Source organism: Cryptotermes secundus, unplaced genomic scaffold (genome assembly GCF_002891405.2).
Source record: "Cryptotermes secundus unplaced genomic scaffold, Csec_1.0 scaffold1440, whole genome shotgun sequence".
Classification (NCBI taxonomy): Eukaryota; Metazoa; Arthropoda; class Insecta; order Blattodea; family Kalotermitidae; genus Cryptotermes; species Cryptotermes secundus.
In genome coordinates this window covers 100-16,917 of record NW_019733339.1, presented here as the reverse complement: position 1 = coordinate 16,917, position 16,818 = coordinate 100, and the positions used below count along the sequence as shown (strand labels likewise).

General features: G+C 38.3%; 1 protein-coding gene across 1 annotated transcript; it reads left to right on the top strand.

Moving 5' to 3' along the window:
* The first annotated feature begins 1,925 nt into the window (after positions 1 to 1,925).
* Positions 1,926 to 12,990, top strand: LOC111868119 (uracil-DNA glycosylase). Its single transcript, XM_023858518.2, has 6 exons — positions 1,926 to 2,596; positions 4,651 to 4,801; positions 5,339 to 5,381; positions 6,262 to 6,350; positions 9,729 to 9,907; positions 10,979 to 12,990. The coding sequence occupies exons 1-6, from the start codon at positions 2,291 to 2,293 to the stop codon at positions 11,126 to 11,128; spliced, it is 918 nt and encodes a 305-aa protein (XP_023714286.1). The 5' UTR covers positions 1,926 to 2,290; the 3' UTR covers positions 11,129 to 12,990.
* The last annotated feature ends 3,828 nt before the right edge of the window (positions 12,991 to 16,818 follow it).

Here is a 16,818-nt window from a genome sequence, read left to right as displayed (position 1 = left end):
ACCTAATCCTTCCAGCCACACTAGACCCTAGGGTTTACTCAGCCTCTGACAGAAATGAGTACCAGGAATTAATTAAATAATTTTCCTGGGGAGTAAAGCGCGGCAGGCGCGTAAGGCTGACAACCTTACCGCCATCTTTGAGCCGATTGTCTAGATAATGTGGGAACCTCAACGTCTCACAACCCCATGGGCCTTCACTGCCTGTTAGAGGGATAGCTTACTTTTTTACTTACTTACCTGGGTCTATGAGCTGATAACTTCTTAAATTAGAAAAATCATGATTTATTTTTATCTAAAATTAGTGCAACAACCTGTTTTATAACAAAATCCCTTATATATTTTGTACATTTTTATATATTAGCTTTCAAATTTTCCAGTACAGATATTACTCGATTTATGTGGCAGTTGTATTCCAGAAAAAAAAATTCCAGCGGGTGAAATCGCATAACTCGAACATAATTTCACTTTTCCCTTCCAATTCCTCATCGGCAAACCTACATAATAATCTAGTCACCTTTCTTCGCGCCTTTCTCTACTGGTCAGCAAGCACTTCACATCAAAGCGAATACTAATAATTGAAATTAGTCTTAATTAGATGATGCAGTAGAATTAATTAATATTTTTCGAACTCGCATATAGTAATGAGTATCTGCATTCATAAGTAACTTCTGTTAGCGCCTCTGGAATCACTCAAAATGACGCCAGAAAAACTGGAAGACTTAAAAACGTCCTATGCAAAAGTGTCATTCGTGTGTCGGAGCAAACGACGTCACGTGATGTGTACTCCCCTCCAAGGAAACTCTTCTCGCGATGGCTTTTGTTATATTTTGGTTTGTTTTGAAAAATAAATGTATATACAAAAAAGTCCTAAGCAATGCCCATCCGGCCCTCTCTAGCACAGTCGTATAAATATCTTATTCCATCATAGCGATCGCCCCTTAATTTTTAATACATATCTTACCCTAACTCTAAGAATATACTATTAATATTTTGTACATTTACTTCTTTCTCTTCATATACATTTAGGAACTTTGTTTATGAAGTAACAGGGATAGGATGGGATGGTATTGACTGATCGATCTGGCTCAGGATAGGGACCAGTGGAGGGCTCCTATGAGCACGGTAATGTACCTTCGGTTTCCATAAAATTCTGCGAAGTTCTTGAGTAGCTCCACAATTGGCGGCTTCTCAAGAAGGGCTCAGCTCTATGAGCGAGTAACAGACAAACAAACAAACAAACAAACTCCGTGATTTTAGTCCGCAAGCGAACTATACCGACCGAGCGACCGCCGCTTGTCGGTGAAGTTTAGTGTCAACTTTTGCGGATAGAAGGTGTCGCGTGGTCAGCGCAACGAATCCCCACGGCCGTTAATTTCGGTTTGTAACAGACGCCTTGCATAAATGTTTTTTCCTCTAGCCTTAAGAGCTTTGTAACTGACTTTAGGTATTCTTTTTCGCTGTTCTCGGACAAAACGTCCGTCATTGCTACCCTATGGCCCTCGTACAGTTTACAGCTCCAGAAGGTATGCTCCTCCGTTTGCAGCACGTCACCACATTCGCATTCAGCCGTAGATACAATGTTAAATCTACTTAAGCTGCTTTTACAATGAAGTGGACTGCTCTCATACGGTTTATAGACATGAAGTCACGACGGTTATCTTCATCTCGTTGAACACAAAGACAGGCCATTTCATTAGCACCATGCAATGTAGCTTCCTCACCTGCCCCTTTACCGTTCTTGCCCAAATTGAGAAAGCGGTTCCTCCTGCCATCTATTAGAGTATTGAAGAAGGTGAGGGACATGCGGGCGTCTGTCTCATCGGTGATGCATGGCGGGGATTAGTAAAGTTGGCAGCCAATTAAACGGGTAAGGTTGGTACCACCTACGCGTGATATGGACTGAAGGCAAATATGAATTGCAGCGTCTAATCATTCGACTTGCAAAACACGGTGTCCATCATAAAATCTGCAGAACCAAGCTTTACCACACTCAAACAGAAACTTGTATGTGTGTACTGTGTGATGAAATCTGATAAAGATATCGTTTATTAGACGAAGAAAAACTCTGCCATTGACTGCTTACAACCAAGAACGCCAAATGCTTTGAATCGCATATGTTCTGCAGCACTAGCCGCCGTACTCACATAGTATAATATAATGGCCAGATATTGGCTAACCTGTTCGGCGGGAAAAGTGCAGGAAATGATGTAGAGCGGTGTAGAGTTTTATTTCTTTGCAGTGGAAACGAAGTTACAGTTGTTTAGAACTTTGTGTGTATTTTGTATGTGACATGTCTTGTCAAAAGAATATATTGAATTTTTTTAAACCTTTGGCTGTAAAAAGGCCTCTGTCTTGCATTAATGACAGTGAAAGAGATATACCAAATAAGAAACCAAAGTCAGATTGCGTTCAAGAAAAGGACCTCACTTCGAAAGAGCAAAGTACAGACACAAATCGGAAATCGCCATTCTTCAATAATTATCTTCAGGCGAAAATTAAGTTGATTTCGAAACGATATCCAGCCTTGCATGTGAACATTGGGGGCTCTTGGTTTGAAGCATTATCTCCAGAATTCGGGAAACCGTACTTCATGAAGGTATTGATTGTTAACACTGGGACGTCAGTAATATACTGGGTTGCTGTACGTGGTTTCGAGTCATTTTCAATTTCATGTACGATACGTCAAAGCGAGGGTGTGTGGTTATACCAGTGGTGCTGGTATTGCATATAAGGATTGAATTTAGTCAGATATGTCTTATTCCATTCTTGGATATATGATTTCAGGCATTTACATAGGCATATTGCCATCATATTACTTACATAGACCCATATAATGTCCACTTGGGTTATCTTGTTAGTTTCAGGTTAGAGCTCCATCTGCATTATTGTACTGAACTAGTCTGTGTGGTTGTCTTCTGCATGGAGGTTTTGAAAATGAAAGAAACCTAAATCGCCACAAACTCTTCATATGCCATCATATATACTAAATGGATTTCATATATTCACATCAGTACAGAATATACACAACACAATGAAACCGGAGATTACTTGTTCCTGACATATTACATAACTTGTGTTCCTTCAGCACGTTGAAAATTGAGAATTTTTTGCAAAATTGCATTTCATTTCTCTTGTTTATGATATGTAAAGGAGGATATGTTAGATGCAGAAAAATGTGTCTTATCAAGTAATGGGTTTGCCATGTGACAGTGGAAGATCCCATGCAAGTTTTGATTTATCAGAATAATGAGAATGTAGTCCCATAAAAAAGTAAGTTGCTTTTTTTGTGTCATTGTTTTCCAAATTTAAATGGGAGTGGGGGACATTGAATCCAGCCATCCAACTGGATATCAAGCTACTTCAAAAACAAAGTTGAGATGTGTCTATATTCACTTGATGGCAGATATATAGTTCTCCAAGCAAAGGCACTCCTGTAGCCTCCCCTCATCCATGGTGTCATTTGTGATTGCACTACAGTGTATTTGAAGTCCACCCACGAATCCACTGTGTTGCCTCGGGAGACAGATGCACAAGAAGTAAAGCAGAAGTGAGTTGCTTTGTATTGGGTTTCCGTAAGAGTGTCTTTTGTATTGCACTCAGCAGATTTATGTACTCTGCACACTGCTTTCCCCATATGTGCTGGGTAACAGAGTTTGCTGAATATGATGTACGTTGCAGAAAGCCGAAGGTGGGCAGTTTTCGACAGAAAGCAGGAGATTAGGAGATGTGGTCAACCAATTTAAGGGACTCTCAGTACTGTCCTACCAGTCGTGCAGAGTCCTGAAGAAAATCGCAATATGGCGTGGCTGTTTCTTTGGCCAAGATTCTAACTGGTCAGAAGTGGTACTTAGCATCTCAAAAGTCACAACCAAAATTCCATTACTGCTTTATTAATGTAAGGTGCATTACAGAATATTCCAGTTTCGTGTAGGACAAGGAACTTGTTCAACCTGTGCATAAGACAGGGGAGTAACGCTGAAAGATGGGCAGATGGTGTGCTTGGGAGAATGAGATACTGCTTTAGTAATCTATGAAGGCAGTTTATTTTTATTATATAAAATGTGCAAAGAGGAAGGGGGAAGAGATGCTTGCAGCAGCATATTTTGATGTAACATGCCTGCTTCTCCAAACACTTGTTTGTTATTTTAGTTTGCCAGCTTCATGATTCTACCTGAGAACAACTTGCTCCTGAGGCCAAGTAAATGCGCCCCTCACACATCTTGAAAAGTCTTGCATCCATGTGATGTTCTTTTAGCAGCCTGAAGTGGGGCGAGTTGCTTGGAACAAGGTCTAGATATAAGGTCTCAAACCATTTTGACCAAAATTTGAATCACATCACGTTTGCTTCTCAGTGGTGCAGTCAAAAAGCAGTCAGTATCTACACTGTGGCTATAGGGGTCACACTAAACATGCAGACAACCAAATTCGCAGTTAAACTTATCCTAATATAGAGTCAGCTTCATGATATGAGTACACAGGGCATGTCTTAAGAGTTCTGTTACTAAATTGCCTTCACATTATAAGCACTTATGGAGCCATTGGGATGATCAGTAGTGCCAACTGTTGCATACCTTGTCACAGATCAGTGAACACTTGACACCAGCTTGTGTGTTGTGGCACCATTGCACCAAGTGTGTGATTTGCTTTCAGCTGAACCAGTTCCTTGTGGCTGAGAGGGCATCTCACACAGTGTACCCACCTGAAGACCAGGTCTGGACGTGGACGCACACATGTCCCATCTCACAAGTGAAAGTCGTCATCCTGGGGCAGGATCCTTACCACAATCCTCAACAAGCTCATGGTACAGTTCTCATAACTTTTCTGGTTCTCAGATTTGTAGAACAGCAGTGGGTTTCCTCCTGGCCGTCCGTATCTCTCTCGCAGAGTAAGGCTGGCCCAGTAGCTCTGTCAGCATAGTTGCTATCCTGGAAAGCATTTCCCAGATGAAGGCCCTTCTTTATGGGCTGTAAAGCATCAATTTTATCTACTCGTAGATTGTTGGCATGTATTAAATTAAATTCATAATTTGGTCAAAGACAGAGGGGTACAAGGCTGCCATCTGATGAAGTCAGAATAAAATACAGGTACAGTCTGAGCTTGTACTTCTTAACGTCATGGAGATGCCAGTCAACTGGGGTAAAGGTGACGCTACAAGACATGTGGGTGCATGACGTTGTTACTGTGTTAATCAGTGATGTGCAGTGCCAGTTAGGTATTGCTTATGCAGCTTGTGAGTACATTTGGAATCCTAACATTATAGCCACAGCAGTTGAGTGATGCTACTTCATAAAGTGAGTTTGAGAGTGAGTTTTGCTGAACTGATTTTTCTGTGTTGCAGGTCTGTGTTTCAGTGTTCCCAATGGAGTTCCCCCTCCTCCAAGGTAAGTGTGCACCAAACGCTGCAGTTTGTGATGTGCTGGGCTTGCATGAGCTGGCTTCCAGAAACATTTTGAACCTGGGCGGAAGTGTACGGCTACTGCAAGGTGGTATCCTGGGCACAGTTGTGTCTAAGGGCTTGTTAGTGCCACCAGATTTTAGATATTGTTCCTACTCTGGCACGTTTTGAACCTGCCTAGTACAGTACTTTCTGTCTTTGTGTTTGTTCTGCTATTTTCCCATACTTTTCTTCTAGTAGTCAGTAATGGGCTTTGGTAACATTTCTGTTGCATGTGTTGGAGGCACGTAATAGGGGACTAGAGAAAAGTGTCTCATGGGTAGCTTTATAGTTTGAATGAACAAGGCAAGAATGAGAATGGCAGGGCATGTAACATGAACAGGAACGAAGGAAACTTAATGCAAAATTTTGATAGAGAAACCTGAAGGAAATTGACCATTATGAAGACCTGGGATGTGGGATGGTGACATTAAAATGGATTTTAATGGAATATAAGGGGAGGGGGCAGTGGATTTGATTCACCTTATTGAGGACATAGACCAGTGGGGGGCTGTTGTGATCATGGTAATAAACATTCAGGCTACATAAAATACTGGGAACTTGTTGAGTAGTTTAGCAACTATTACCTTTGCAAGAAGGACCCTGCTGTATGGAATGAGTGAGTTAATTGTAGTTGGTTGAAATGTTTTGGTAGCTAGACTGCATTCAGAAGATGTGCGGGTGCTGGCTTCTGGGGTGTGATACTGTTTAGCATTTCACAAGAATGTCTGTGACTTTATGAGGGACCGCACAGTGTCATGTCCCAGAAGATGGCACTCCCCATAGTCACTTCTATGAGAACCTCATATGTAACATGTTTCTTTCAGTTTGTTGAACATGTACAAGGAGCTGAGTCATGATATTCCTGGGTTTGAGGCTCCACATCATGGTAATCTGATTGGGTGGGCAAGACAAGGTGAGTGGACGCAGTAATAATGTCTGGGGAATGACAGTCCATTTTATCTGTCATGACTAGATAACTCACTAATTTTATAGTAGATACCTAACCTATCATCCAGGAATAGGGATATTGAATCTGGTAATATTGGGTTGGCAGCCATATTTTTGGGATTTATTATCCAGAATTAGGGAATTTTTATCTTTCAGTTACATAGGGCTGGCAATCATGCTTCAATTGGGAATGACAGTATTATTAATGAGAAAATGTACCATTGTGCCAGCCAGCTCTGCCACACACACACAGTTAGTGTGACACTGTTTCGTACAGGCTGATTATGAGACTTTGTTCTTCTGAACAAGCATATCCTTCCATTGGAGTGTACCTACAGTTCTGTGATAGACTGTAGCTTCTTCACAAGACCAGAGTTTAGCCACCGGTACTGCAACATTGGGGAACTAAATCTTCTGTTACTGAATGAAAATTCTACACAGACTTTAATAATGTCACTGATTGACTCTGAATATTTGAGAACTGTAGTTACATTAAGAAATGTTACTGTCAGTGTGTAACGTGGGTATGTTATGAAGTATTTAATGTAAATTGTATGAAATGTCTGTAGCGAGGAGCTTCATAATTTGTGCTCTTCACGAAATGTTATTTGGATGAAGGAGCATGAGATGGGCGGACAATGGAAGGTATGACAAAGGCATGCACAGCTTTCTTCAGACTCCTAGCAGACGCAACAAGCCATCACTTTTAACATTACAACTAAAACTTGACTAAATTACTGGAAATACCAAAAAAGCTGTCTGTTGTACTAAGAGTGTACATTTGTATATTGAAGTTCTTGCGAAATAGAGATAATCTTATGTCTGATAGTGTTTTGGTTCTTTAATTGTGTGAAGAGTTGGTCTGTTAACTTCTTGCTTCATGCGCTTCCTAAGACTGCCACACATGTTCCATGCACACAGACTTAAGTCTGAAGCTAAGGTGGAGCACTGAGAAGGCCCACACACACTGTTCTGTCTTTCTGGTCATTTCCTGCTCAGGGTTCTTCAGGTGTCAAAAATATGTCAGATGATATATTGTACATGGCTGTTGCCATCGTTAGGAAGAAAAAGATTAGGAGAAAGCTAACTAGGTAAAAGTTGGCAGCAAATTGGATATTGAAACAAAATTTTCTCTCACACACAAACCTACTAGGCAAATTGAGGTTAGATCTGGGAGACTGGTTTGATTTTTTAAAGATGGATGAAGCTACACAGAATTTTCTTCAGAAAATTATTCCATGTATTGAAAAATGAGACACAGTTATGAGAAGAGCAGCCACTCATCACAAAAGACTCAGTGTTACGTTTTGGTTCTTAGCAAGTGGCAAGAACTATGAAGATTAAAGTTTTCTGNCAGACTTTAATAATGTCACTGATTGACTCTGAATATTTGAGAACTGTAGTTACATTAAGAAATGTTTGTGTGGGTGTGTAACTTGGGTATATTATGAAGTATTTAATGTAAATAATTTGTATGAAATGTCTATAGCGAGGGGCTTCATAATTTGTGCTCTTCACCAAATGTTATTTGGATCAAGGAGCATGAGATGGGTGGACAATGGAAGATAACGACAAAGGCATGCACAGCTTTCTTCAGGCTCCTAGCAGACGCAACAAGCCATCACTTTTAACATCGCAACTAAAACTTGACTGAATTACTGAAGATGCCAGAAAAGCTGTCTGTTGTACTAAGAGTTTACATTTATATATTGAGGTTCTTGTGAAATAGAGATAATCTTATGTCTGATAGTGTTTTGGTTCTTTAATTGTGTGAAGAGTTGGTCTGTTAACTTCTTGCTTCATGTGCTTCCTAAGACTGCCACACATGTTCCTTGCACAGACTTAAGTCTGAAGCTAAGATGGAGCACTGAGAAGGCCCACACACACTGTTCTGTCTTTCTGGTCATTTCCTGCTCAGGGTTCTTCAGGTGTCAAAAATATGTCAGATGATATATTGTACATGGCTGTTGCCATCGTTAGGAAGAAAAAGATTAGGAGAAAGCTAACTAGGTAAAAGTTGGCAGCAAATTGGATATTGAAACAAAATTTTCTCTCACACACAAACCTACTAGGCAAATTGAGGTTAGATCTGGGAGACTGGTTTGATTTTTTAAAGATGGATGAAGCTACACAGAATTTTCTTCAGAAAATTATTCCATGTATTGAAAAATGAGACACAGTTATGAGAAGAGCAGCCACTCATCACAAAAGACTCAGTGTTACGTTTTGGTTCTTAGCAAGTGGCAAGAACTATGAAGATTAAAGTTTTCTGCTGTGACCTCTGGCCAGGCTCTGGGAGTAGTAATTCCAGAGCAATGTGTAAGGAACCAAAAGGACAGTGCTGTAAGGTATGAAATACTTTGTTAACAATAAACTATCATCCAAAATTTAAAAAAAAGTTTCAGTATGTGTTTATCAATACAAAAACATCAAAGAAAATTTACGGTCTTGTTGTATTAGGAATTTATATTATATTAAGATTGTATCAATACATGTTGCAGAAAATGATATTTTTCTCATTGGCATATTACAAAGCAATTGAAGTTCTCTTTCATAAGTTTTAGGATTTTGCTCTGTATTCACCGCTGTTCTTTAAAGGAGTAATCAGCCTGGAAATTAAAAATGCTGTAAAAGTATTTGTTGACTTTTTCTTTTCGAATGGTTAAAACAGGCAATGAATTTGAAGAGAAATGGCAATTTCCGGATAGCTTGGGAGCAGTTGACGCCAAACCTGTGCAAATTATCCCACCCAAAGTAGGTGGATCCCTCTTCTGGCATTGTAAAAGTCAAGTAGTTTGGTTTTCCCCAATACAGCCAATGAAAACTGCAAATTTGTTGTGTGACATTGGAAGTAGTGGTCGCATTTCCGAAGGAGGATTGAATGAAAACACAAAATTCTATGAAGAAATAGTTGGTGGACATTTGCAATTGCCACCACCAAGGAAACCTCAAAACAGCACAGAGGATCTTTCATGCGTGTGTGTGTGTTTTTTTTTTGTGGGAGATGAACGGAATTTTACTAAAAAAAATATATATATATAAACGTTAATGTAATGGCTGTAGAAATGAAAATACAGATATGTAAAGTCTGATAATTGGTCTTTCAGGGGCTTTTTGTTCCATAATTTTATAATTACACACTATTGATATATTGCATATTAAAAAGGGAGAAAAAATTATGAAATTAAATGTCTGGGGGAATTTAATGTGGCACTGTGGAAGAGATAAGAACCACTTGACTTGTTAAGGCATTGATTACTGTATTGCACTGGATGCAAGATGAGGTGAATTGGTGAACTTGTGGTGAAGCTGTTGTGGTCAGTTCATCTGTCTGTACTCACAGGCGTCCTGCTTCTAAACGCGTGCCTCACAGTTCGAGCTCACAGTGCAAACTCTCACAAGGACCAAGGCTGGGAGCAGCTGACAGATGCGGTTGTGAAATATATCAGTGACAATTCTCGTGGTGTTGTCTTCCTGCTGTGGGGTTCATATGCGCAGAAGAAGGCAGCTGCTGTTGATAAGGTACTTTCTCATTTCCATGTTAGTCTTTGTAGAGTCTTTCTGTGTTACAGTGTACATAGGGTGGCCTAACTAACTTTCCATGTATGCTGTAGTACACTGTGAGAGTAGAAAATGGAGACAGTGTCAGTTGCATATGCTTGCAGGGCATGGTTGAAGAGAGTCAGTTGTGTTGTGACTGTGGATGATGCAAGTGGTTATTCATTTGAGCAGTTAATAGCAGTTAAACTTTTCACTGGTATTTCCAGGACTTCTCATGGCCCAGTAAAATGTTGGGGGTCATGCTGTACAGTGTTTGTTATGTTCCATTATTTATACTGACTATGACTGTGTTTGCATGTAGTTCTGGGTTTTGCAAGAGGTGACAGCACTGTGTGGAATCGGTTTTCATAGCTGTCTGGATTCAGTAATGATGTATGTCATATGTTAACTACCTACCAGTCGCTCAGCTATGTCATGATTTAAGGAACACAGATTATAAGCCACTGCTAAAGGGGTTAAAATGTGGCTGTAATGCCATGTAATAGAAGGAGATGTAATATCCCTTTTCCCAGATGATAATGATTAAATAGATCACAACCACTTCTCCCTTATAATTTCCTGACTACATAATCATCTTGTATTTTCTCATTTGGCACAGTTACATGAAGTAAGGACCAAACAACATACAGCTCATTGTTCCACACTTGTCTTGATAGCCCTGTATGATCAAGTGCTACCATCTAGTGAGACATTGGCTGTAGTTCAGGACTCCAGTTTATATTGAAGTGTGTTGTGTTGTTTACCAAAAGGCAGTGGTGGTGTGATACTGTGGGAGTCTGATGTCAAATGTACTTTACTCGTTGGATGAGTCATATGACTGCACTCGCAACATCCTGCCATTAGAGCCAGTCTTGAGCCATTTGAACTCAGTACACATGCACACAGCCTGTTTCAGTATTTGCATACCTGTTTGTTTAGTTATTTTAATATCGTATATCAACTGCTGACGATAAATATATCTTCAAATGAGTTGTAAGAAGATGGTAGATAATGTATGAAGTTTGGCGTGGCTTTATTTTCTATCGCACACAGAAGCGGCATCACCTGCTTATGTCGACACATCCGTCCCCACTTTCTGCACATCGTGGATTCCTGGGATGTGGCCACTTCTCCCGCTGCAATGAGTTGCTGAAAGGACATGGGAAGAAACCTATAGACTGGGGAGACCTGCCCGAGGAGTAGAGCCGATCTGATCAATGCAGCTGTTTGGACTTTGACTGAATTTGAGTCGAAAGATGTGATTTTGATTTTTGACCATCATAAGTATGAAGGACCTGGCACCCAAGTCATCAGAAATGTATCAGACTGATGTGGGTGTTGGTAAATGTAACTGGCAGAGGGAGACACTGGTGGGTGAGAAGTGTTGTGAAGGTGGTGTATAGAAAGGAAAGCAAAGAGTTATTGAAAATACTGAACATCTGTTTTCACTTGCAATTGCTTAAGTCTCATAATGCAGATATTTCAGTAATACCATTTGTCTTCAGTTACACGAACAGTCCCTTCCTATTCGTGTTGATAAAACTGAAAATTTACCCGTTGATTTGTTCTTTTTCACATTCCTTCAACAAAGTTAACATTTGGTTTTCAAGAGCTTGACCATTGGATCCCTTATGGAATAGATGTATAAGGGGTGGGCCTTCTCGGCCCTTTCACCATGACCTACAGTGATCTGTTATGCTTCTCCCTTATGGAATGAACATAATTAACATCACAAAAACCTGAAACAGGCAGGGGTGGATGTGTTGGAACTAATTTATCAACAGAGGCAGTTTATTCTGCCTTATGTGTTACAGAGCATAGACCTTGCAAACCTTTCACAGCCTGCATGTTACTTGTAATGTGGACCGAAGTTGTCTGTCATTCACAGGTCGTCTCTCTCTGCCTGCAGTTTTATGTTCGACCATTTGTTTAAATGGCTTGTATTCTCTGCAATGTATAGTACAAATTGATACGCATCTGTGTATTGTTCCGAATGTTGAACCATCAACATGTTGGGAAGTATTTAGTCAACATGTATTGCAGATCAGAATGTTTATGGAAAAGATTTGAGGTCTCACAGTGGTGATCATGGAGATTACTGTCTTCTGTAAGGCGATGGATGCTGTATGCTCTGTTGATTCATGAATGATGTTCTGAATGAATGTGCTGCCTCCATCTTCAGGTAGAAGAGTAAGCTGTCTGTAAGGAAATTTAATGGATACAGGGAGAGGGGCCACGGTTCTGAGCGAACCAACAGGAGTAAGGAGAACAGTGAAGAAGTATGATGGTTCGTCAGAGGGCTGTTTTCTGAGGGTAGAGTCAATGGGAGAAATAGCCAATAGGAGGAAGAAGGAAGGCACAGGAAATGAGGTAAGGGAACAGTGGCCCTTTAAAGGGTTATTTTGCAATGGCAGCTTCAGTGGGGCAACAGATAAACTACAAACAGTAGCTGATTGGGATAGGGGAGGAAGTGGAGGAGAGAGAAAATGAATAGGCCAGATGTATTTTTCACTGTTCTCTTTCTGTCGGTTCGTTGAGGGCCTTGGTTCTGGCCATCCCTCCCCCTGTATCATCGGGTTTAGACTCTCAACTTACTGAAGTTGAAGGCAGAAGGTTGCAGGCAACACAGTGAAAACATCCTGGAAGAAGAAAGAACTGTTGCTTTGAAACGAACCGGTTCATCACTTTTTTATATAGATTTGAACAGAAATGGCACATGTCTTAATTTTGGATATACAGTGTAAGGTGATGGCCTGTTGCTAATACAGATGCAGAGAGTGAAATTGTTCGTATTGATATCATTGGAAGCTTCTGGAAACATTACTTCTCCAAAAGTATATTCTTTTTCTGAGAAGTAGTGTGTTCTTGAATGTACCAAATTGCATGGCTTCACCTCCCAGAAGACAATAAACCTCTTAGTTACCACTGTGAGCACCCCCAGTGTCGTCTGCTTAGAGTGAACCAAGGAGATTAAGGGAGGAGTTGTTTTGTAATCACAGTCTCATCTCCTAGAACATTTGAGGATGTGTTACATCTATTAAATATTTGTGTTGAGAACTTGTTCATTCAGCCAGGCACATTGCTTAAAGGTGATTTGTCCCTGATCTGTCTGTTCCTGCTGTATTCCTTACCTAGCCATCCTACATACATACATACATACATACATACTTACATTTCATTTCACAAGTCCAAAACAATGGACATGAAGGTCATCATATCAAAAAAAAAATTAAACACACGGATAACAGAATAATTAAAACTAATTGTTTATGTTATGCTCCACATATTCAGAAACTGTATAAAAGGAACTATTCATAAGCTATAAAAACAGCCTATTTTTAAAACTAATTCTATCCTCTTTAAGGCTTTGAATGGTTATGGGCAATCTGTTGAATAGTTTAATAGCAGTAAACATAGTACCTTTCTGAAAAGCAGAAAGATTCGAGTTTGGCAAATATAATTGCTTTCAATTTCTTGTATTCAAACCATGAACATCTAAACCTGAACAAAATTTAGTTTGATTATCAATCACAAACATCATCAATGAGAGAATGTATTCACATGACAATGGCAGTATATTCAATTTCCTAAAAAGATCCCTACACGAGTCTCTAGGTCCCACTCCAGATATAATCCTTATTGTTTTTTTTTCTCTGGCATTATTCGTTGAGTTGCCCCAGAAAATTATTCCGTACTTAAGAATAGAGTGGAAATAAGAAAAATACACCATTCGTAAAAATTTTTTACTCATAAAATAAGATAACTCCTAATTACAAAAATAGCTGAACTAAGTTTAGGGAGAATATACTCTACATGACCCTTCCACTCCAAATTCCTATCAATTTGCAGACCCAAAAATGTAATCACAGGAACTTCATTCATAAACAAATTCCCGCTAGCGACTGCCAGAGAGTTATAAGACTGTTTTAGAGCAAATCTAATAGTATTAGTTTAGTGATATTTAAAGCCAACTTATTAGCTGTGAACCAATTTATAATAAGAGACACTGCACCCATGACTTCATGCTTAAGCTCATCATGATTATTACCAGTAGCCAAAATACTGGTATCATCAGCAAAAAGAAAAACTTTAGCCAGTTTATTAATATATGGAGGCAAATCATTAATGTAAATAATAAATAGAAGGGGTCCCAAAACCGACCCCTGTGGAACCCCTTGTTTAACTCTTTCCCAAGATGAAGAATAGTCCTGACCATCATTAGCTTTAATGTAAACTCTCTGTTTTCTATCCAATAGATATGATTTGAACCAGTTTAATATACAACCCCAGACACCATAATACTCTAGTTTAGATGTCAATATCTCATAATTAACATAGTCAAAAGCCTTAGCAGGGTCACAAAAAATCCCTGCAGTTTGCAGTTTGTCATTCTAGGCCTGAAGTATGCCAGTTATAAAAGAAAAAGCAGCATGGTCTGTTGAGAAATTTTCCCTAAGGCCAAATTGTTCCTGCACCAGAATATTATTGACTTGTAGATGCTGACTCAATCTACAATGCATACCTTTTCCCATAACTTTACTAAATACGGTCAACATAGAAATAGGTCTATAGTTCGTAATATCAACCTTATCTCCTTTCTTATACAGGGTCTTCATAACAGCATACTTCAAGTGTTCAGGAAATACACCAGTAATGATAGACATATTACAGATGTAGGAAAGGGGCGCACTTATAAAGATGCTACAAAGTTTTAATATTTTAGATGAAATCCCATCATAACCAGAGGACTTCTTTGATTTTAAAGAACAAATTACAGTAGAACTTGGTTATAACGTCATCAAAGGGACCTAAAAATAGTGTCGTTATAAACGAATGTCGTAACCGAAATGGGCACTTCCACAGTAGCCTCATGTTGGTCACGTAAAAATTTACCAAAACCGAGTTAAAATGTTGCATTTTTTTTAGTGAAATACGTAGTTAAGTACAGACTAACGTAACATTAACGTGGAATTAATATGGATTCTCCATATCGTTTGTACTGTAGAATTCACCAAACCAAATTCGCGGCATACATCAGCTTTTTTCCTTCCATTTTCTATTTCACGAATCACTTTAACTTTCTCTTCAATGCTTAAAACTTTCCTTTTCATTGCCATGTTTTCGCTACTGCNCCCAATACACACTTTCTAAATTACGTTCAATCACCATATCAGAGAAATTCAGGAATGAAAATGACGTTACATACGAGGTTGATGCATTTGTGCATGTCGTACTAAGCAAGGTATAAAAACAGTTGCTTTATGAGGAATTAGTTCGTACCATTGAATATTTGACGCAATAGACAAGGTGTCGCAGAAACCGATGTTGCTATAACCAAGTTTTACTGTATATTGATAATTTCTCCTTTGGTTACAGGAATTACTTTCATACTCTGAAAAGTAGGCTGATAAGCATTCTTTAATAATTTAAGAGGTGAATTAGTTTTATCTGGATGTGTTTGCAGACTATGAGCAATATTAAAAAAATACTCCTTGAAAGCATGAGCCACATCTTTAGATTGAATGTTCCTATTATCCATTTTAAACGTAACCGGCATATAATTGTCTTTGGTGGATTTATGCAATACATTTCTTATAATAATCCATGCTGTTTTATTTCTGTTAGAAATTTCAATTAACTGATTATGATATAATTTTTTTGCTTCATAAATTACTTTCCTTAAAATAAGACAATACTTTTTATAATAAGTTTTTACTCTTGGATCGTTACTATATTCGATTAACTTATATAAAGTCTTTTACATTTACAAGATGTCTTTATACCAGTAGTAATTCAACTTTTATCATTGTTATTGCTCAAGTAGACAACAGGGAAGCTTGCTTCATAAATGTTTAAAAATATAGATAAAAATTTATTACAAGCACAATTAACATCAGTATTAAGATAAACTTCATTCCATTTTTCATAAGATAGCTGTTCAGTGAAATAATAGTTTCACTAGTCAGCAATCCAGATTTATGACTAGATCTTGATTTATTGTTAATTTTATAAGTAGTAGCAAAATATTTATCAGGTATGAAACATTGTGCCTCATGATCAGACAGTGCATTACATAGGGGTAATGTTATACAAGAAGGTAATCTTGATTTATCTATTAAAATGTTGTCAATAGCTGAAGCATGATTATTTTGCAGTCTAGTCGGGAAATTAACTATGTACCGTATTGAATGTGTTTAAAATGTTGTCCAATTGCTGTTTACGGTTATCGTTTAATAAATAATAAACATTAAAATCTCCACATATTAATAATTCAATAGATGGTTTATACAAAAACAACAAAACTTTTTCTAACAAATTCAAGAATTGACAAAAGTCACCTGCAGGAGATCTATATAAACAAACAACTAAACCCAGACCATTAGACTATTTTAACAGCACATAATTCTAAAATTTTTTCCACATAGTAGATTGCTAAATCAACATGACTAAAACATAATTCCTTACGAACAAATTTACAAACACCACCTCTCTGGTACCTACATCTAGAGTACCAGACCCTAATACATAATTTTCAATTCATTCATTCATTCATTCATTTCACTTTCTAATTGATCCTGATACAGGCATAATACAAGCCATAGGATATAGAATGAGTCACAAGATCAAAATTTAAGTTACAATAATTAATTGAAACATGTCAAAAACAAAAAACAAAACAAACATACATGCAAACAATTATAAAGCATAAAGCGGACATACATAAACAAATTTACATCAGATACAATANAAAATTCTAATTCTGGTTCACTTCATTAATAAAATTGACAAAATTATGTGAGATAAGACAATAATCCAATACAACAATTGATAACAGTAAACCAGATACAATATAAACAAGCTGTATGCTAAGGCATGAGTCAAAGTTATAAAAA

Excerpts from the sequence above, each read along its gene's own strand:
- LOC111868119 (XM_023858518.2), top strand. The coding sequence starts at position 2,291 with ATGTCTTGTCAAAAGAATATATTGAATTTTTTTAAACCTTTGGCTGTA. Across the intron at positions 4,802-5,338 it reads CAATCCTCAACAAGCTCATG|GTCTGTGTTTCAGTGTTCCC; the intron begins GTACAGTTCTCA and ends TCTGTGTTGCAG. Across the intron at positions 5,382-6,261 it reads GGAGTTCCCCCTCCTCCAAG|TTTGTTGAACATGTACAAGG; the intron begins GTAAGTGTGCAC and ends TGTTTCTTTCAG.